The sequence below is a fragment of the Salvelinus namaycush genome, chromosome 22 (assembly GCF_016432855.1).
Source record: "Salvelinus namaycush isolate Seneca chromosome 22, SaNama_1.0, whole genome shotgun sequence".
In the NCBI taxonomy this organism is placed as follows: Eukaryota; Metazoa; Chordata; class Actinopteri; order Salmoniformes; family Salmonidae; genus Salvelinus; species Salvelinus namaycush.
Genome location: NC_052328.1, coordinates 29365236 through 29387202, shown reverse-complemented (window position 1 = coordinate 29387202; position 21967 = coordinate 29365236). Strand labels below are relative to the sequence as shown.

Below are 21967 nucleotides of genomic sequence, written 5' to 3'. Positions count from 1 at the left end.
TAATGGAATACTGTAGTCCATCCCAGTATTAATGGAATGATGTAGTCCATCCCAGTATTAATGGAATACTGTAGTCCATCCCAGTATTAATGGAATGATGTAGTCCATCCCAGTATTAATGGAATGATGTAGTCCATCGCAGTATTAATGGAATACTGTAGTCCATCCCAGTATTAATGGAATACTGTAGTCCATCCCAGTATTAATGGAATGATGTAGTCCATCCCAGTATTAATGGAATACTGTAGTCCATCCCAGTATTAATGGAATACTATAGTCCATCCCAGTATTAATGGAATGATGTAGTCCATCCCAGTATTAATGGAATACTGTAGTCCATCCCAGTATTAATGGAATACTGTAGTCCATCCCAGTATTAATGGAATACTGTAGTCCATCCCAGTATTAATGGAATACTGTAGTCCATCCCAGTATTAATGGAATACTGTAGTCCATCCCAGTATTAATGGAATACTGTAGTCCATCACAGTAGTAATGGAATGATGTAGTCCATCCCAGTATTAATGGAATACTGTAGTCCATCCCAGTATTAATGGAATGATGTAGTCCATCCCAGTATTAATGGAATACTGTAGTCCATCCCAGTATTAATGGAATACTGTAGTCCATCCCAGTATTAATGGAATGCTGTAGTCCATCCCAGTATTAATGGAATACTGTAGTCCATCCCAGTATTAATGGAATACTGTAGTCCATCCCAGTATTAATGGAATACTGTAGTCCATCCCAGTATTAATGGAATACTGTAGTCCATCCCAGTATTAATGGAATGATGTAGTCCATCCCAGTATTAATGGAATACTGTAGTCCATCCCAGTATTAATGGAATGCTGTCGTCCATCCCAGTATTAATGGAATACTGTAGTCCATCCCAGTATTAATGGAATGATGTAGTCCATCCCAGTATTAATGGAATACTGTAGTCCATCCCAGTATTAATGGAATGATGTAGTCCATCCCAGTATTAATGGAATACTGTAGTCCATCCCAGTATTAATGGAATGATGTAGTCCATCCCAGTATTAATGGAATACTGTAGTCCATCCCAGTATTAATGGAATACTGTAGTCCATCCCAGTATTAATGGAATACTGTAGTCCATCCCAGTATTAATGGAATGCTGTAGTCCATCCCAGTATTAATGGAATACTGTAGTCCATCCCAGTATTAATGGAATACTGTAGTCCATCCCAGTATTAGTCCATCCCAGTATTAATGGAATGCTGTAGTTCATCCCAGTATTAATGGAATGATGTAGTCCATCCCAGTATTAATGGAATACTGTAGTCCATCCCAGTATTATTGGAATACTATAGTCCATCCCAGTATTAATGGAATGATGTAGTCCATCCCAGTATTAATGGAATACTATAGTCCATCCCAGTATTAATGGAATGATGTAGTCCATCCCAGTATTAATGGAATACTGTAGTCCATCCCAGTATTAATGGAATGATGTAGTCCATCCCAGTATTAATGGAATACTGTAGTCCATCCCAGTATTAATGGAATGATGTAGTCCATCCCAGTATTAATGGGATGATGTAGTCCATCCCTGTAACGGTTTTCTTCCAGGGGTGAAGGAGAGGACCAAAGTGCAGCGCGGCTAGTGTTAAACATGTTTAATAAAGAACAAGTAAAACACTACAAACAACAATACAAAATAACAAATGTGCAAAAACCGACACAGACCTATCTGGTGCAGACAATCACAGAGACAGGAAACAAACACCCACAAAATCCCAACACAAAACAAGCCTCCTATATATGATTCTCAATCAGGGACAACGATTACCATCTGCCTCTGATTGAGAACCATATTAGGCTGGACATAGAAACAGACAAACTAGACACACAACATAGAATTCCCACCCAGCTCACGTCCTGACCAACTAAACACATACAAAACAACAGAAAACAGGTCAGGAACGTGACAGAACCCCCCCCTCAAGGTGCGAACTCCGGGCGCACCCCTAAAACTCAAGGGGAGGGTCTGGGTGGGCATCTGTCCGCGGTGGCGGCTCCGGCGCAGGACGAGGACACCACTCCACCACTGTCTTTGTCCCCCTCCTTAGCGTCCTTTGAGTGGCGACCCTCGCCCACGACCTTGGCCTAAGAATCCTCCCCAAGGCCCCCACATGATTTAGGAGGTAGCTCAGGACAGAGAGGTAGCTCAGGACAGAGAGGTAGCTCAGGACAGAGAGGTAGCTCAGGACAGAGAGGTAGCTCAGGACAGAGGGGCAACTCCGGACTAATGGCAGCTCCGGACTGAGTGGCAGCTCCGGACTGAGTGGCAGCTCCGGACTGGAGGGCAGCTCCGGACTGGAGGGCAGCTCATGACTGGAGGGCAGCTCATGACTGGAGGGCAGCTCATGACTGGAGGGCAGCTCATGACTGTAGGGCAGCTCATGACTGTAGGGCAGCTCATGACTGTAGGGCAGCTCATGACTGTAGTGCAGCTCATGACTGTAGGGCGTCTCTGGCAGCTCCTAACTGGCTGGCGTCTCTGGCAGCTCCTGACTGGCTGGCGTCTCTGGCAGCTCCTGACTGGCTGGCGTCTCTGGCAGCTCCTGACTGGCTGGCGTCTCTGGCAGCTCCTGACTGGCTGGCGTCTCTGGCAGCTCCTGACTGGCTGGCGTCTCTGGCAGCTCCTGACTGACGGACGGCTCTAGCGGCTCCTGACTGACGGACGGCTCTAATGGCTCGGGACAGACGGGCGGCTCTAATGGCTCGTGGCAGACGGATGACTCAGATGGCGCTGGGCAGACGGATGGCTCAGACGGCGCTGGGCAGACGGATGGCTCAGACGGCGCTGGGCAGACGGATGGCTCAGACGGCGCTGGGCAGACGGATGGCTCAGACGGCACTGGGCAGACAGATGGCTCAGACGGCGCTGGGCAGACAGATGGCTCAGACGGCGCTGGGCAGACGGATGGCTCAGACGGCGCTGGGCAGGCAGGCAGCTCAGACGGCGCTGGGCAGACGGATGGCTCAGACGGCGCTGGGCAGACAGGCAGTGCAGGCGGCGTTGAGCAGACGGCCGACTCTGACCTGCTGAGGCGCACAGTAGGCCTGGTGCGTGGTGCCGGAACTGGAGGTACCGGGCTGAGGGCACGCACCTCAGGGCGAGTGCGGGGAGGAGGAACAGGGCTCTGGAGATGCACTGGAAGCCTGGTGCGTGGTGTAGGCACTGGTGGTACTGGTCTGGGGCGGGAAGGTGGCGCCGGATATACCGGACCGTGAAGGAGGACACGCGCTCTTGAGCACCGAGCCTCTCCAACCCTACCAGGTTGAATGGTCCCCGTAGCCCTGCCAGTGCGGCGAGGTGGAATAACCCGCACTGGGCTATGCAGGCGAACCGGGGACACCACCTGTAAGGCTGGTGCCATGTACGCCGGCCCGAGGAGACGTATTGGAGGCCAGATACGTTGGGCCGGCTTCATGACATCCGGCTCGATGCCCAACCTAGCCCTCCCAGTGCGGCAAGGTGGAATAGCCCGCACTGGGCTAAGCACGCGTACTGGGGACACCGTGCGCTTTACCGCATAACACGGTGTCTGACCAGTACGACGCCCTCTCACTCCACGGTAAGCCCGGGGAGTTGGCTCAGGTATCCAACCCGGCTTCGCCACACTCCCCTTTAGCCCCCCCCCCCAAGAAATTTTTGGGTGAGCCTCTCGGGTTTCCAGCCACTCTGCCTTGCAAGCGCCTCATAATGCCGCCTCTCCGCTTTTGATGCCTCCAGCTCCGCTTTGGGACGGCGACACTCCTCTGGCTCTGCCCAGGGTCCTTCTCCGTCCAGAACCTCCTCCCATGTCCATTCCTCCTTGTACCGGTGCTGCTGTTGCTGCTGCCCGTTGCCACGCTGCTTGGTCCGGGTTTGGTGGGTGTTTCTGTAACGGTTTTCTTCCAGGGGTGAAGGAGAGGACCAAAGTGCAGCGCGGCTAGTGTTAAACATGTTTAATAAAGAACAAGTAAAACACTACAAACAACAATACAAAATAACAAATGTGCAAAAACCGACACAGACCTATCTGGTGCAGACAATCACAGAGACAGGAAACAAACACCCACAAAATCCCAACACAAAACAAGCCTCCTATATATGATTCTCAATCAGGGACAACGATTACCATCTGCCTCTGATTGAGAATCATATTAGGCTGGACATAGAAACAGACAAACTAGACACACAACATAGAATTCCCACCCAGCTCACGTCCTGACCAACTAAACACATACAAAACAACAGAAAACAGGTCAGGAACGTGACAATCCCAGTATTAATGGAATACTGTAGTCCATCCCAGTATTAATGGAATACTGTTGTCCATCCCAGTATTAATGGAATGATGTAGTCCATCCCAGTATTAATGGAATACTGTAGTCCATCCCAGTATTAATGGAATACTTTAGTCCATCCCAGTATTAATGGAATGATGTAGTCCATCCCAGTATTAATGGAATGATGTAGTCCATCCCAGTATTAATGTAATGATGTACTCCATCCCAGTATTAATGGAATGATGTAGTCCATCCCAGTATTAATGGAATACTATAGTCCATCCCAGTATTAATGGAATGATGTAGTCCATCCCAGTATTAACGGAATACTGTAGTCCATCCCAGTATTAATGGAATACTATAGTCCATCCCAGTATTAATGGAATGATGTAGTCCATCCCAGTATTAATGGAATACTGTAGTCCATCCCAGTATTAATGAAATACTATAGTCCATCCCAGTATTAATGGAATGATGTAGTCCATCCCAGTATTAATGGAATACTGTAGTCCATCCCAGTATTAATGGAATACTATAGTCCATCCCAGTATTAATGGAATGATGTAGTCCATCCCAGTATTAATGGAATACTGTAGTCCATCCCAGTATTAATGGAATACTATAGTCCATCCCAGTATTAATGGAATGATGTAGTCCATCCCAGTATTAATGGAATGCTGTAGTCCATCCCAGTATTAATGGAATGATGTAGTCCATCCCAGTATTATTGGAATACTGTAGTCCATCCCAGTATTAGTCCATCCCAGTATTAATGGAATACTGTAGTCCATCCCAGTATTAATGGAATGATGTAGTCCATCCCAGTATTAATGGAATACTGTAGTCCATCCCAGTATTAGTCCATCCCAGTATTAATGGAATACTGTAGTCCATCCCAGTATTAATGGAATGATGTAGTCCATCCCAGTATTAATGGAATACTGTAGTCCATCGCAGTAGTAATGGAATGATGTAGTCCATCCCAGTATTAATGGAATACTGTAGTCCATCCCAGTATTAATGGAATGATGTAGTCCATCCCAGTATTAATGGAATACTGTAGTCCATCGCAGTAGTAATGGAATGATGTAGTCCATCCCAGTATTAATGGAATACTGTAGTCCATCCCAGTATTAATGGAATACTGTAGTCCATCCCAGTATTAATGGAATACTGTAGTCCATCCCAGTATTAATGGAATACTGTAGTCCATCCCAGTATTAATGGAATACTGTTGTCCATCCCAGTATTAATGGAATGATGTAGTCCATCCCAGTATTAATGGAATACTGTAGTCCATCCCAGTATTAATTGAATACTATAGTCCATCCCAGTATTAATGGAATGATGTAGTCCATCCCAGTATTAATGGAATACTATAGTCCATCCCAGTATTAATGGAATGATGTAGTCCATCCCAGTATTAACGGAATACTGTAGTCCATCCCAGTATTAATGGAATACTATAGTCCATCCCAGTATTAATGGAATGATGTAGTCCATCCCAGTATTAATGGAATACTGTAGTCCATCCCAGTATTAATGGAATACTATAGTCCATCCCAGTATTAATGGAATGATGTAGTCCATCCCAGTATTAATGGAATGCTGTAGTCCATCCCAGTATTAATGGAATGATGTAGTCCATCCCAGTATTATTGGAATACTGTAGTCCATCCCAGTATTAGTCCATCCCAGTATTAATGGAATACTGTAGTCCATCCCAGTATTAATGGAATGATGTAGTCCATCCCAGTATTAATGGAATACTGTAGTCCATCCCAGTATTAGTCCATCCCAGTATTAATGGAATACTGTAGTCCATCCCAGTATTAATGGAATGATGTAGTCCATCCCAGTATTAATGGAATACTGTAGTCCATCGCAGTAGTAATGGAATGATGTAGTCCATCCCAGTATTAATGGAATACTGTAGTCCATCCCAGTATTAATGGAATACTGTAGTCCATCCCAGTATTAATGGAATACTGTAGTCCATCCCAGTATTAATGGAATACTGTAGTCCATCCCAGTATTAATGGAATACTGTAGTCCATCCCAGTATTAATGGAATGATGTAGTCCATCCCAGTATTAATGGAATACTGCAGTCCATCCCATTATTAATGGAATACTGTAGTCCATCCCAGTATTAATGGAATACTGTAGTCCATCCCAGTATTAATTGAATACTGTAGTCCACACCAGTATTAATGGAATACTGTAGTCCATCCCAGTATTAATGGAATACTGTAGTCCATCCCAGTATTCATGGAATACTATAGTCCATCCCAGTATTAATGGAATACTGTAGTCCATCCCATTATTAATGGTTACTGTAGTCCATCCCAGTATTAATGGAATGATGTAGTCCATCCCAGTATTAATGGAATGATGTAGTCCATCCCAGTATTAATGGAATGATGTAGTCCATCCCAGTATTAATGGAAGTCAGGTCTACAATATTCACTGGAACACCCGCATTATCAACTAATTCATCTTGGGCATGACATTAATATTTTTACTGGGAAAAGGATATAGACTACAAAGTAAAAGTTGCCAACAGATGTTGGTGTAACCAGGTGTGTGTTACAACAGTCTATTCAAGGTGTGTATTGCTGGTGATCTGCCTAATTAAGGTGTGTGTTTTACACCAGTCTAACAATGTATGTGTGTGTGTGCGTATGTGTGCGTTCCAGGTGACCTGTCCCCGGTGCAGATGTCTCCAGTGGCCCAGTCTCAGTTCCTCCCTCTAGCCGAGGTCCTCTGCTGTGTCATCTCAGACATGAACTCCTCCAATATCACCGTCAACCAGGAAGCCCTCATCAGTCACATGACCAAGGCTCACCCAGGTAACTTATACAGATGTATAGGGAGAGCTTCATATCCCTACATACATTCAACCACAGGTGCTCCTGCAATAGAGTAATTGTAGGTGTCAAAAAGGGGAGAATTATATCTAGTGTACTAATGCTTAACGTGCAGTTTTAAGTCTGACTGTAAACTAGTTGAGTTCATCTGCCGATATACAGTAACTTTTATGAGATTTATAGGAGATAAACTGTATTAACTAATGAGGCTGATCTTCTCTCTCTCTTCCTGCCAGGTATGACCATCCCTACTCAGGACATCCTGTACAACGCTCTGGGTTCGTTGATCAAAGAGAGGAAGATCTACCACACAGGAGAGGGCTATTTCATTGTCACTCCTCAGACCTACTTTATCACCAACAGCCTGGTGAGAGAGAAGAGCTGGTGGACCTCAGGGTCTGGAGACAACGAGCTGCCATCCCCTCCCCCCATCACCTACCTGCTCAGTAATGACACCCTGGAGAGCCATTCACAGCTCCCTCTGGTGGCCCATTGCAAGTCCTGCAGCTGCTTTGCCCCTGCCCAGAACGTGACCAATCCTGCTACTACAGCCACTACAGCCACCATGGTTCCTCCATCCCTCCCAGACCAGCACTCGGTTTCTGTTTCTATTAGCGAGTGCACAGGGAAGAGTCTAAAGTGGTCCCGGGACCACAAGCCTCAAGTCCAGCACCAGTCGACCTCGACGGCCGCAGACTACCAGGCTAGCGAGGTCAGCAAGACCACTACGGCTACTGCCGCCAGCCGCAAGGACAAACCGGGGAGGAGGTTTGGCCTCAGCCTCTTCAGGAGGAATGGAGGGAAGAAGGAGAAAGTGAAGAAAGAATATGCCTTGTTCTCGGATCAGTTCCCTCCGGAGGAGTGGCCGGTGAGGGACGAGGAGGATCTGAACAATCTGCCCAGAGACCTGGAGCATGCCATCATCAGACGCATCAACCCTGAGCTCACTGTGGACAACCTGACACGCCACACTGTACTTATGAAGAAACTGGGGGAGAGAGGGACGGAAACAGAAAGACGAGGGGAAAGAGGGGTGGAAAGGGATAAAGGTTTGGACAAGGGGGACAGGGTAGACAGAGGGGACAAGGTGGTGGACAAGGGCATGTCCACTGAGATCCTGACCAGCTCCAAGCCCAGACAACAACACTCCTCCCGGCCCGTACTCGGAGCAGGGGTTGGGGGAAGGAGATCTACTTCCAAGGTCTCTCGCAGCAAGAGAACGCATTCCTCCGGGGAGAAACAGAAAGACAGGTTGAAGACTAAGGCCCCAGTGTGTGTGGATGTGGACCCAGACAGGGATGACCTGGTCCCCTCTCGCCTCAGACCTGAGGTCCCTATCCATGAACCAGACCATAGAGATGATCCAGGAGCGGTGGAGGGGAAAAGCCTCTATAAGAAACGCATTGACAACCCCTTTGAGGGTCAACCACCTGGGAAAGATACAACCCCAACCCAGACTGTGGCCCCTAGCATGACCCACAAAGAACAGAGGAGGAGAGAGGGAAAGGAAGCGAAGGAGGGGAAAGAGAGGAAGACTTCAGGAGGAGGCAGGAGAGAACGAGTGGGACACCGCTCCAAATCCTGGGACCCGCACAAAGCCAAAGCGACCGCTGATGACACAGAGCATGCTGGAAAGTCTCATACAACCGAGGACAGGTCATGTGACCGTCTCCACTCGAGGGTGTTCACCACCGACCCCCTACTCCTGCACCCCTCTGACACCAAACCCCCCAGAGAATTACCGTCAGACTACAGCTCGGCATACCCCCAGAGCAGCACACTAAGGATAGACGACAAGGTTAGATATCAGAGGGAGAGAAAGAACAGAGGGAGGGACAGCAGGGAGGGAGGGAAGGAGAAGGAGGGAAAGCATAGAACGACACAGCAAGCAGAATATGGCAGTACAACGGACCATAGACACCCAGCAGTAACAAGCCAAACCCTAGACTCTGATGCCAACCTCCCTAGTACCCACCTCTATGACCCAGTCCCTGCCCATCCGTGCGACCCGGCCGTGCCCTGGCCAAAGCCTGCTGTGCATCGCAGGCACTCCTTCAAACACACAGACACACAGGGAGACCTAACCCACAGGCCTGACCTGCTCTCCTCTCACCAACAGGCTTGCAGTACCACCCCCAACCAGCATGGTCTGGTACACAGCAGTGGTGGCAGTAGAGAGCACAGGAGTCCAGGTCATGAGCATGAGGACATTGATGGGTTAATGGTGGAGAGTAATGGCTTTATGATAGAGAGTGATGAGTTTATAGAAGATGATCACAGGCTTTACCAGAGAGCAGAGGAAGAAGATGAGGATGCCTGTAGTTCTCTGTATCTGAGTGAAGAGGGAGTCATTGACAACAGAGAGATCTATCAAACACGAATGTCTCACTATCATGACTCTCAGTCCCTCTACCATGATCCTCAGACCATATACCAAGACACTCACTTCGACCACCAAGACCCTACTCACTACCAGGACCAACCTCACTCCTCTCACTACCAGGACCAACCTCACTCCTCTTACCACGAGCCCCAACCCCACTTCCCCGACCCCCATTCTCTCCAAGGAGACTGGGATAGCACTTATGCGGAGGAGCACTCTTCTACCATCCACCAATACCCCTCTCTGTCCCCTCACAGCCCCCACGGACAGGATGAGGAGAGGTGCGTCAGAGTGAGCCACTCTACCCTTAGCCACCTCAGCCAGCCGTCACCAGGGACCCACAGCGATCCCAGCCCCAGGCGAGGAGCCCCGATCCTTGGGGAGCGACGGCAGGACGCCAGCCTCTCCCTGGAGGGTTTGGAGCATGCTGGGGCGGCAGACAGCAGCATATTTGACTACTGCCAGACCAGCGAGGTGGAGTCTGACGCTGAGACCCTCCATAAGTCAGCAGACGAGGGGGACGGGGAGTCGGCTCACTGGGGTTGCGGAGTAGAGGAAGACGGGGAGGAAAAGGGGGGCTGTGAGACCCTGAGGGAGAGAGGAGGCCTTCAGAGCTCAAGTATCAGTCTGGGCATGTCCAGTGGAGCTGGAGGGGGAAAGATGATGGGGGAGGCAGGGGAGAGTCAGAGCAACACAGGAGACAGCGGGATAGACTCGCCACGGTTAGTTTCTTTGTATTAATCATCATCGAACATCAATGGATTGCAGTTATAACACTTTTAACAAAAGGTCTCATTATATTTTGTGAAGGGATTGTGACAATTTGCACTACCTATTTATTATTAATTGACCGTGATATTCACCAGCATTAGTCTTTTTTATGAAAGACAAAATACTCTTATATCTTCTCTTCTCCCTTAATGAATATGCCCCAGGAATGGAACTGTTCCAGGCAGCAGGACCTATCCTCCTCCCATACTCTCCTCTCCTGTTCTAAGGTCCCAGTCTGCCAGAAACACATAGAGGCATTTGGCCCTTAAATCCCCTGTTTATTTGTCTTCTCACCTGTGACCTAGACCCCTTTCTCCAGCTGTAAACCTAGCCTCTCTCTGTGGCTGAGGTAGAGGCAACAGGGCCTACAGGGCCAGCTGCCTATAGCGCTGGCCCAGGGAGGGTGGAGGAATGTGGAGCTGCAGTGAAAATAAGCTGAGGCTGGAGGTAGTTAGATGACCCATGGCCCTGGTAGGCGGTGTGCCTTCCCTCTCTTCCCTTTTCATGTAAATGGATATAAAGCTGAACAAACACCCCGTAGCCAATTAGACCAGGCAGTATTTATACAGAGGGGGATGATTACTGTGAATAATGAATGGGTAAACCCTCACGTTTAACATTGAAGAGGGGAAAAGTTTTGAATGAACTTTATAAGAACTTGGCTTTTTCCCTTTTGTGGTGAAGAGTAGTTTTTTTTCACCCTGAATTTCACAGTATAGTTAGTACCTGATTAGGTATCCCCTTTCCCTGAATGTGAATGTGTGTCTATCAGTGTATTCCATATTGTATTTCTATCCTACTGATATGGTTCATCTCCCCACAGGAGCTTGTTGTGTGCGTTTTATAATTTATACTATGCATTTACACTCGGTTCTTCTATGTTTCTCCCTACAGCACCCGTGTGACTCTGGCAACCAACAACACAGTGATTCTGGAGGGTCTAAAGAGGAGAGGTTTCCTACAGAACCTGGAGAAACTGCACTCCAAGAGCTCCGCCATGAGACCACAGAGCTCTTTGCTACAGCTCACACCAGTCATGAACGTATAGAAACCATAGGCCCCAAGATGCATCTCCGAGGGAGGGACAATGAGTTCCCTGACGCAGCTCTGTGTGAGGGCCCATGAGTCCCCTGATGCAGCTCCGTCTGTTCCGCCATCAGAAAGCGTGGGAAGTAAGAAGAATGTGCAATCAGATATGGGGTTCACAGCCTATCTTCATGGACTTCCAGCATGTTTGTTTCACTGCTGTCATAAACTTGCTGTGAACATCTAGCTTTTCCTCATTGTCTATGCTGGTTAGTTATCCAGTCCTCCCGGGATAGTGTATAAGAGCAACTTGTGGGTGCTCAACCCAGACCTGCCCCAGTAGATGTCCTTGTATATTATATTCCTCCCCTTTCTGTATATAACATTTAACAGGAATATCCTGAGACGTATTCGGCTAACGACTAGTGAATCTGCTGCAATGAATGCATGATCAATCGATAGGTGGTGTGGATGTAGGAGGTAAGTACTATGAGTTTGCATGGTCCTTCCACTAGGCCTGAAATTGAATTTTCATACCTTTCCTTGTAGCCATGTGTAACACAAATAAATATTTATGTACCACACAAGCCACCGCCTCACTGAATGTTTTGTTGACATTTAAGAAATTAAGTAGTACCTTTTCATTCTCCATGTAACCCTTCCTCCACCAGCATCTAGGGCTTAGCTTTTCAGCTCCATCTGCCAGGCTCTTTTGTATTTAATAGTAGTACCTACCTACCCTTTCACCGGATTTCCTCTTGTAAGTAAACAAGTTCATTGACGTCGCTCAGTAACGGCCGATACAAACCAGAACCTGGCAGACAGAGGTGATAAGCTAAGTCCTGGGTGTAGGTGGAGGCTCCAGGGACAAGGTGTACATGGAGAGAAATCCCAGCCACATCAACATGGCTCTGGGAGAGCTCGGGTTAGGAATTGAGGTGGTTTAGTGTTGGGTGATTGCGAGATGACGTGGGTTGTTTAACTTTTTTTTTTTTTTTATCATTTTTTAAAATCAGGTCATTGCTAAACATTGGGACTTTTACAACTAGAAGGGACGGCTATACTTTTTGTTGGTAATGAGGTAAGCAAACCTTAGACAAGGCTGCCCCCAATTGGACGCAGTAAAAAAGAAATGGAGGTATGTTTGAAAACTCAAATGAGCCAATGGTTACAGTAGTCTGTGGGGGAGGCAAAAGCGTCTCACTTACATAACTCAGAAATTCTCACAAATATTTAAGTGGATAGAAGTTTTCAAATCACATGGATTAATGAATATTAAACTTCTACATTGGCCCTGCCCACTATTGTATTTTTAGGGCATCCCAAACTGAGTCAACATGTAACAAGAAGCATGTGGGTTTCATTACCAGACTTAGATTTATATCAAAATAACAAATCAAACAAGAAACCATTGATGCAATGTTGACAGTCAACTTTTATTTATCCATATATGTAGCAGTCAGAAATGTGGGGAGAGGTGGAGCTGGGTGGGACCTCTACAGTAAGCAGAGTCATATAGGGATCAAAAACATTCTAACTCACTTCCTTAATTCAACCTTGAAGAAAATCTACATTGAAGGCCAATCAACAAAGACAGGAGAGAAAATGAAATGACAATGAAGATGTAACAGTGTGCAAACACAATGTACATAGAAGCCCACAAATAAAGTAATGACATCAACTTAAAATAATGGGTGTAAATTAAGAATAAAGGAGTTGCCAAAACATAAAAGTTGTTGTTTGTTTTACGACAGTTCGGCATACATTTCTACAGCATGCAGTAAGGCACCTATCTAACACAAGGAATAAGCCTATGCTACCGTTTGAAGCACAACTGTTATTCAAAAAGGGGTAAAAGAATAAAGGCTGCTCAATTTTTAAAAATCCTTCCAAAAAAACAGTATAATAGCTATTCTTCCCTTTCAAAATGACTCAAACCACATTAAAAAAAATAAAGTTTTTTTTATTTTTTATATATACACAGAACAGTAAATAAGTGTAATCAAGGAATTTGGAAAACCTGGAAGTTCAAAATCAAGAGTGGTGTCACTAAAAGCAACCTATAGTCATCTAGATAGGTAGTAAACACAATCTATTATTACACTGTCCAATTTGGTCACTTCTACTCCCAAAACCATTCAGTGAAATCAACTATAATTCTATACACTGCTAATTGAATGAGTAAAGAAATAGCAAGAAATAACTCTTGAACATCCGAGTCCATCGTCTATCTAATAATGATGTTACATTTGGTGCTGAAACAGAGAGAACTGGATAGGGAATCAATTAAAAACAGACGCAAGTCAACTTCAGATAATGCTACCAGATAGTTTATTTTTTTACGATGCATTTTGTCCATTTCTCCTTTTCATGACTGTTAATTGCATCCCAAAAATACAGAGGCTTGAGGCAGTATTGCTCTCCACACTTTAGCTGTACAGTACAGACCACATCACCGGGTACATACCCATCCACATAGAGCTGCATCTCACTGGATGGAAACCCAGATATGACAGTATGTACATACGAGAGCAGTAGCAACATTTCCTGGTAGCTCTGTAACAAAAACAATTAATGAAAAGGAATATGGAGAAGGGAGGTGAGAGATTACCTGGATGTTACTATAAAAGAAAAATACATCTAATTTCTGGAACAAAACTGCACAGTAGTCACCTATACAGATATATAAAAAAGGATAAATCAACAATTATTTACATAGGATTTGTCTCCCCCTATGAGTTTACAGGTGGTATTATGGGTTAAAAAAAATGCACATTTGAAAAATTGCTAATGTATGCCATCAAGACAGTATGACTTGATCGCAAGTTGTATCAGTAGCCAAGAGTGGGAGATTGACCTCAACGAAGGTTAAATCGGAAATGCACTCCATTTAGTAGGGGGAGAATTATGCAAGAGTGAAATAACTACAAGTGTTTCTCTCCGTTATTCAGGTAACATTTATCATCTCTAGATTATCAAATCATTTTTCTTTTCTTTAAAAGCAATCAATCAAAAAGAGGGGGTTCTGGAGCGAGTCACAATCACAAAGGAGAAATACAGGCTCATTCAAAATGTCTCACAATTTATTCAAAACTAACTGATCTGAAAGTCCTAGGAACTCGTCAAGCAACCCAACTTCAACAGCTCGTCTGTAAAGGGTTATTATAAGTTCAGGCTAGAACTTGTATTTCTCTTTTTCTCCTTTTGAAAAGGATATTTTGGTTGTGTCATTGTCCATTTGTATCGACTGATCCACACAGAGACAAATTAAACTCTGCCCCTGACCACTACACTGTTACTGGGAGAGCTGCCCGGGTTTTATTGGCTGTAGTCCTTGTCGTCTGGAGCTCGGGACCGATTGGTAGAACAAACATCACAGGGGTGGGTGTCGGTCAGGGCTGTGTGTGAGTGAGAGACAGAGTAGGTGTGTGTAGGGATCTCACTGGTCAATGTGGATTCTATGATGCCTGGAGAGAGAGGATGAATGGTTGAAGCCTTTTCCACACTGGGAGCACCTGTATGGCTTCTCGCTGGCCAGGATACGCTGTTTGAGGATGGTGGTGTGGGGGAATCCCTTCGTCGAGGGAACTGCGCTGTACTGTTGCTGCACCACTACCTGTTGCTGCTGCTGCTGCTTCTCCTCCTGGTGAACACGCTGGTGCCTGGACAGGGAAGAGGAGTGGTTGAACCTCTTCCCACAGTGGCCGCAGGTGTAGCTCTTCCCCTCCGAGTGGACTCTTTGGTGGCGGGACAGGGAGGAGGAATGATTGAAGCTCTTGTCGCAGTGGTTGCAGGTGTACGGTTTGTCTCCCGCGCCTCCCCCCCCCTGGTGCATCCTTGACTGCTGCTTCATAGTGCTCCCGTAGGAGAATGCCTTGCCCTGGGGAGGGGAGGAGTAGATGCGTGCCTCCAGGTGGACCTTGTGGTGCCGGGAGAGCGAGGAGGAGTGGTTGAAGCTCTTGTCGCACTGGGCGCAGGAGTAGGGTTTCCCACCCGAGTGGACCAGTTGGTGCTTCTTAAGGTGGCGCTTGCGGACAAAGCTCTTCCTGCACTGGTTGCACTTGTAGGGCTTCTCCCCAGAGTGGATGCGCTGGTGCTCCCGCAGGGTTGCGGCTGCGGCAAAGCACTTCCCGCACTGTGTGCAGCGGTGAGGCTTGTCCCCTGCGTGGGTTTTCTGGTGCTGCTTCAGGCTAGAGGCCGTGGTGAAACCCTTTCCACACTGGGAACAGGTGAAGGGCTTCTCCCTGGCGTGGAGCTCCTGGTGCTTCTTGAGGTGGCGCCGGCGGATGAAGCTCTTCCTGCACTGGGTACACTTGTACGGCTTATCCTCCGAGTGCATTTTCATGTGCTCCCGCAGGGTGATGGCCGCCGCGAAGCTCTTGCCGCATTCCGAGCAACGGTGGGGCTTCTCCGGGCTGTGGATCATCTGGTGAGACTTGAGGTTGAAAGCGTCGATTACCCCCTTTCCCACCATCTCCACGCCTGTGGTGGCATACGCTTTCTCTTTCATGTGGATCTTCATGTGCTGCTTGAGGCTCGACTCCACAGCGAAGCTATCGCCACAGTGCACGCAGATATAAGGGTTGGTGGCCTTGTGGATCTCGAAGTGCTGGTGCAGGTCGGCCATGCTGCCGAAGATCTCTCCGCACTCGTTGCATTGCAGGCCGTGGGCCTCGTGGATAACCACGCCATTCTCGGACTCGACCGTCAGCTCACCGCCCACGTGGTCCGACTCCACCTTAACCACATGTTCAGTCTCGGTTTTTAGCAGCACCTCTCCCAGCAGCGCCTCCCCCTTGCCCTCGCCCCCCATGGTGAAGCACTGGATCTCCCCGTGGTGGTCCGGCTTGGTCACGTAGTCGTGGTCAGTCTCTGTGACGATGGCATCCACACAGGCCACGGCAGTGAGCCCTTGGATCTTGGCCAGGTCGCCCCCGTGGATCTCCAGCTCCAGGCCACGTTTCTCCTCCGTCATGATCTCTGTCTCGGCCGCATAATGCAGGTCAACCTGGCTGTGGGCAATGACACACTCCGACCCCAGCGTGTCAAGGCCGGGTGTGTCACACTCAGTCTCTGAATCGGCCATGAGAACACACTCCAGCCCGACGACCTCCGTTTTAGAGCCGGACGGGAAGCTTAGAGGGACTTGGGGTAGGAAGAGATCCACTTAGTATGGCTAGCACAACAGGGTTGGTAGTAGTGCTTAGATTCTCAGTCAGTCAGTCAGAGACCTGTCAGGTAGAAGCAATATAAGATACAGATTAAGTGATGTGACATTGAGCTATCATTTACATCTCAACTAAGTGTTTCCATGCTAATGACGTGAACAGTAGTACTGTAGAACAGTTTCAATGCTACTGATACTAAAGCACAGAGCTGCTGGTGTAACAGTAATAGATTAAATTATAGGTATTTGTCCTCGCAGAAAAAGGGGTGAAAAAAGTAGGCAGAATGCTGTTCAGTTTGTGCAATACAAACCAAGAAAACATCTGAAACTTTATAAGGAGCCATAGCTTCTGCACTGACACACTTGTTATTAGCCAGATATCTAGCCAGCCAAGACCCCCAGCTAGCAATAATTTAAGGCTAACTAGCCAAGTGACCAGGGTACCAGTGTCAACAATACACAGAACAAAATACAATTACAAAATACTTGTATTTATTCTGCAGAGACAAAGGGTGTTTTCCGTAATCTAACAAAGGGCAAACATTTCACGAATTTTGAAATTATTTTAAACAGTTGAAATACATTAATACTTCGTTAGCTGGCTATAAATTGCTATCTAGCGGGCTAAATGTTATTTAGCACCAAAGTTATGCGCAAGAGCTGAGGCTACCTGGGTATCTAGGCAGATGCAGAATGGATATCATGCAATTACTGACTAACCGATATAAAAGATGGACGAGAGTTTCACATAAGCCTTAAGTTCACGAAAAATGTGAAATGGCATGAAAATAGTCTAAACACATTCTTTAACTAGGTAGACCAACATAACATTAACCACCTTGGCTACATAGCCAACATTAGCCCGCTAGTTAGCTGGCTAGGGGAGGGGAAAACAACTTGACGACACAGCATTGTTAGCGGCTAATGTTTGTCGAGTTAGCGCGCTAACTAGCTTTGTAGCTGATAACTAGCTGGCTAGTTAGTTAGCCGCATGGCTGAACAACAAATCAAGAGTTTCCCCCTCATATGTGCAACAAACCTTACATTCACCAAAGTCATTTTTCCACGGTTACGAATACAATAACGAATGCGGAAACCCTGACACAGCTTGTGCGCAGTTTTAACAGGCCATCTTGTCTATGCCACACCACCACTTTCCAGCTAGCCAGGAAACATAAGATGGCTGCCGCTACGCTAGCTTCCGCCCTTCAAAGCGCATTTCAGAACTACGAGGGGGTTTCCAAAAGTATTACAAAACCCATATTTAAGTAGCGGTAGGATGAGCCACAAAGGCAGAAAATAAATTTGTATACAACCCAAATATACAACACCGAGGTGCAGATGGGGTAGTTTTTCGCCATAATCCGATAAATCAGCCTGAAACAAAGATGGCTAACATTATCCGGGCGAGGAGTTTTCGCCTCGCTAAAAAGCCCGGGAAAGGCGACCCCATTTTATATAACAATGCATAACAAAGCACGGCTCAAATGCCTTCGAAATCATAAAATACACACAAGACGAATGACTTATAATATTAGTTAATTCAATTTACCAATGTATTGCAAGATTGAGAACGTTCGAGCACCAAGCTACCCAAATATCCTCGAGATGCGACAGCATTCCATGAGCATATTTTCAGCCCACATTCAATATGGCCTAGCCTCGCGAGCTACTGCGCTAGCGTACTTTGCTAGCAGGCTACCTAGCCTAGATGTCAAGCTAACTAGCTGGCTATATTCCTAGCCAGCAAGTACATACGGGGCCCGAGGTCCATTTTCTTGGGACCGTCACTGGGTGAAAATGAGTCACAGAAGTAAAATAACATTTGATAGTGGAATATTTTCAATTTATGCAGAATTTAGGAATATATAACTTAACTAGATATCTGAATAGAAAATAAACGGGAACACAATTATCAATTTATCCTATAGCCTGTTAATAGTCAACCTAAACAGACAAAATAAACAGCTGATTGGGATATTAATTAGTGTAGGTACCCACCTCTTTGTCTTCGGGGTATGATGAAACAAAAAGTTTAAGGGCTCTGCACAACCGATTTCTCCTGGATGCTTGCTTGCGACTGTCTGCAATGTCTTCCTCTCTCGCTTTCTGTAGAGCTTGCGCCACTGATCTTCTGGCGCCAACAACGCATTGTAGCTTGTCACTGGCACATCACTCAAGACTGCCCTCTATAGCCCCGGAGTAAAACATCGATTCAGGCCACTAAGGTTTAGGCCGATTGTCTACTGTACAAAGTCGCCTTCACTACCCTCCTCTCTTCTATCCCCCCTATTCTCTCACTCTATCTCTCTCAATTCAATTCAAAGGGTTTTATTGGCATGGGAAACATATGTTTACATTGCCAAAGCAAGTGAAAGTCTCCCTCTGAATGTTTACATTGCCAAAGCAAGTGAAATACATAATAAACAAAAGTGAAATAATCAATCAGTAAACAGTGAACATTACACACAAAAGTTTCAAAAGAATATAGACATTTCACATGTCATATTATGGCTATGTACAGTGTTGAAGTGATGTGCAAATATACTGAACAAAAATATAAATGCAACATGCAAACATTTATAAGATTTTACTGAGTTACAGTTCATATAAGGAAATCAGTCAATTGAAATACATTCATTAGGCCCTAATCTATGGATTTCACATGACTGGGAATACAGATATGCATCTGTTGGTCACAAAAAAAGGTAGGGGCCTGGATCAGAAAACCAGTCTATATCTATTGTGCCCACCATTTGCCTCATGCAATGTGATTTATCTTCTTCACATAGAGTTGATCAGGCTGTTGATTGTGGCCTGTGGAATGTTGTCTCTCTCCTCTTCAATGGCTCTGCGAAGTTGCTGGATATTGGAGGTGAAATGGAACACGCTGTCGTACACGTCGATCCAGAGCATCCCAAACATTCTCAATGGGTGACATGTCTGGTGAGTATGCAGGCCATGGAAGAACTGGGACATTCCAGAAATTCGGTACATATCCATGCGACATGGATGACATGTGCATTATCATGCTGAAACATGAGGTGATGGCTGCAGATGAATGGCATGAAAATGGGCATCAGGATCTCGTCAAGGTATCTCTGTGCATTCAAATTGCCACCGATAAAATACAATTGTATTCGTTGTCTGTAGCTTAAGCCTGCCCATACCATAACCCCACTGCCATCATGGGGCACTCTATTCACAACGTTGACATCAGCAAACCGCTCGCCCACATGACGCCATACAGGTGGTCTGCAGTTGTAAGGTCGGTTGGACGTACTGCCAAATTCTGTAAAACGACGTTGGAGGTGGCTTATGGTAGAGAAATTAACATTCAGTTCCCTGGCAACAGCTCTTGTGGACATTCCTGCAGTTAGCAATAGCCAATAGCTCCCTCAAAGCTTGAGACATATATTTTTTATTTTATTTAACCTTTATTTAACCAGGTAGGCTAGTTGAGAACAAGTTCTCATTTGCAACTGCGACCTGGCCAAGATAAAGCAAAGCAGTTTGACACATACAACAACACAGAGTTACACATGGAATAAACAAACATACAATCAATAATACAGTAGGAAAATCTATATACAGCATGTGCTAATAAGAGAGGTAAGGCAATAAATAGGCCATGGTGGCAAAGTAATTACAATATAGCAATTAAACACTGGAATGGTAGGATGTGCAGAGGATGAATGTACAAGTTGAGATACTGGGGTGCAAAGGAGCAAGATAAATAAATAAATGAATACAGTATGGGGATGAGGTAGATTGGATGGACTATTTACAGATGAGCTATGTACAGGTGCAGTGATCTGTGAGCTGCTCTGATAGCTGGTGCTTAAAGCTAGTGAGGGAGGTAAGAGTCTCCAGCTTCAGAGATTTTTGCAGTTCGTTCCAGTCATTGGCAGCAGAGAACTGTAAGGAGAGGCGGCCAAAGGAAGAATTGGCTTTGGCGGTGACAAGTGAGATATACCTGCTGGAGCGGATGCTACGGGTGGGTGCTGCTATGGTGACCAGTGAGCTGAGATAAGGTGGGGCTTTACCTAGCAGAAACTTGTAGATGACCTGGAGCCAGTGAGTTTGGCGACGAGTATGAAGCGAGGGCCAGCCAACGAGAGCATACAGGTCGCAGTGGTGGGTAGTATATGAGGCTTTGGTGACAAAACGGATGGCACTGTGATAGACTGCATCCAATTTGTTGAGTAGAGTGGTGGAGGCTATTTTGTAAATGACATCGCCAAAGTCAAGGATCGGTAGGATGGTCAGTTTTACGAGGGTATGTTTGGCAGTATGATTGGAGGATGCTTTGTTGCGAAGTAGGAAGCCTATTCTAGATTTAATTTTGGATTGGAGATGCTTAATGTGAGTCTGGAAGGAGAGTTTACAGTCTAACCAGACACCTAGGTATTTGTAGTTGTTCACATATTCTAAGTCAGAACCGTCCAGAGTAGTGATGCTGGACAGGCGGGCAGGTGCGGGCAGCGATCGGTTGAAGAGCACGCATTTACTTTTACTTGCATTTAAGAGCAGTTGGAGGCCACGGAAGGAGAGTTGTATGGCATTGAAGCTCATCTGGAGGTTAGTTAACACAGTGTCCAACGAAGGGCCAGAGGTATACAGAATGGTGTCGTCTGCGTAGAGGTGGATCAAAGAATCACCAGCAGCGAGAGCGACATCATTGATGTATACAGAGAAGAGAGTCAGCCCAAGAATTGAACCCTGTGGCACCCCCATAGAGACTGCCAGTGGTCCAGATAACAGGCCCTCCGATTTGACACACTGAACTCTATCTGAGAAGTAGTTGGTGAACCAAGCGAGGCAATCATTTGAGAAACCAAGGCTGTTGAGTCTGCCAATAAGAATGTTGTGATTGACAGAGTCGAAAGCCTTAGCCAGGTCGATGACTACGGCTGCACAGTAATGTCTCTTATTGATGGTGGTTATGATATCGTTTAGGACCTTGAGCGTGGCTGAGGTGCACCCATAATCAGCTCTGAAACAAGATTGCATAGCGGAAAAGGTACGGTGAGATTCGAAATGGTCGGTAATCTGTTTGTTAACTTGGCTTTCAAAGACCTTAGAAAGGCAGGGTAGAATAGATATAGGTCTGTAGCAGTTTGGGTCTGGAGTGTCTCCCCCTTTGAAGAGGGGGATGACCGCGGCAGCTTTCCAATCTATGGGAATCTCAGACGATACGAAAGAGAGGTTGAACAGGCTAGTAATAGGGGTTGCAACAATTTCGGCAGATCATTTTAGAAAGAGAGGGTCCAGATTGTCTAGCCTGGCTGATTTGTAGGGGTCCAGATTTTGCAGCTCTTTCAGAACATCAGCTATCTGGATTTGGGTGAAGGAGAAGTGGGCGAGTTGCTGTGGGGAGAGCAGGACTGTTGACTGGGGTAGGGGTAGCCAGGTGGAAAGCATGGCCAGCCGTAGAAAAATGCTT

General features: G+C 46.3%; 2 protein-coding genes across 3 annotated transcripts in view; one reads left to right on the top strand and one right to left on the bottom strand.

Annotated features, from left to right (window-relative positions):
- Nucleotides 1-11924, top strand: part of stox1 (storkhead box 1) — a 57992-nt gene extending 46068 nt beyond the window's left edge. Inside the window, exons 2-4 of the mRNA XM_038960688.1 lie at nt 7004-7156; nt 7411-10279; nt 11223-11924. Coding sequence (XP_038816616.1) covers nt 7004-7156; nt 7411-10279; nt 11223-11376 — 3176 coding nt within the window. The 3' untranslated portion in view covers nt 11377-11924. The remainder of the gene's footprint in view (nt 1-7003; nt 7157-7410; nt 10280-11222) is intronic.
- Nucleotides 11925-12769: 845 nt separating this feature from the next.
- LOC120017732 (zinc finger protein 883-like) lies at nt 12770-18632 on the bottom strand. Of its 2 annotated transcripts, none has more exons than XM_038960686.1 (2): nt 18523-18632; nt 12770-16585 (listed from the first exon to the last, which is right to left on the bottom strand). In XM_038960686.1, the coding sequence occupies exon 2, from the start codon at nt 16438-16440 to the stop codon at nt 14794-14796; it is 1647 nt and encodes a 548-aa protein (XP_038816614.1). In that variant the 5' UTR covers nt 16441-16585; nt 18523-18632; the 3' UTR covers nt 12770-14793. The 2 variants fall into 2 exon arrangements, with proteins under 2 accessions (XP_038816614.1, XP_038816615.1); XM_038960687.1 differs by lacking the exon at nt 18523-18632 and adding an exon at nt 17566-17675.
- Nucleotides 18633-21967: the final 3335 nt, after the last annotated feature.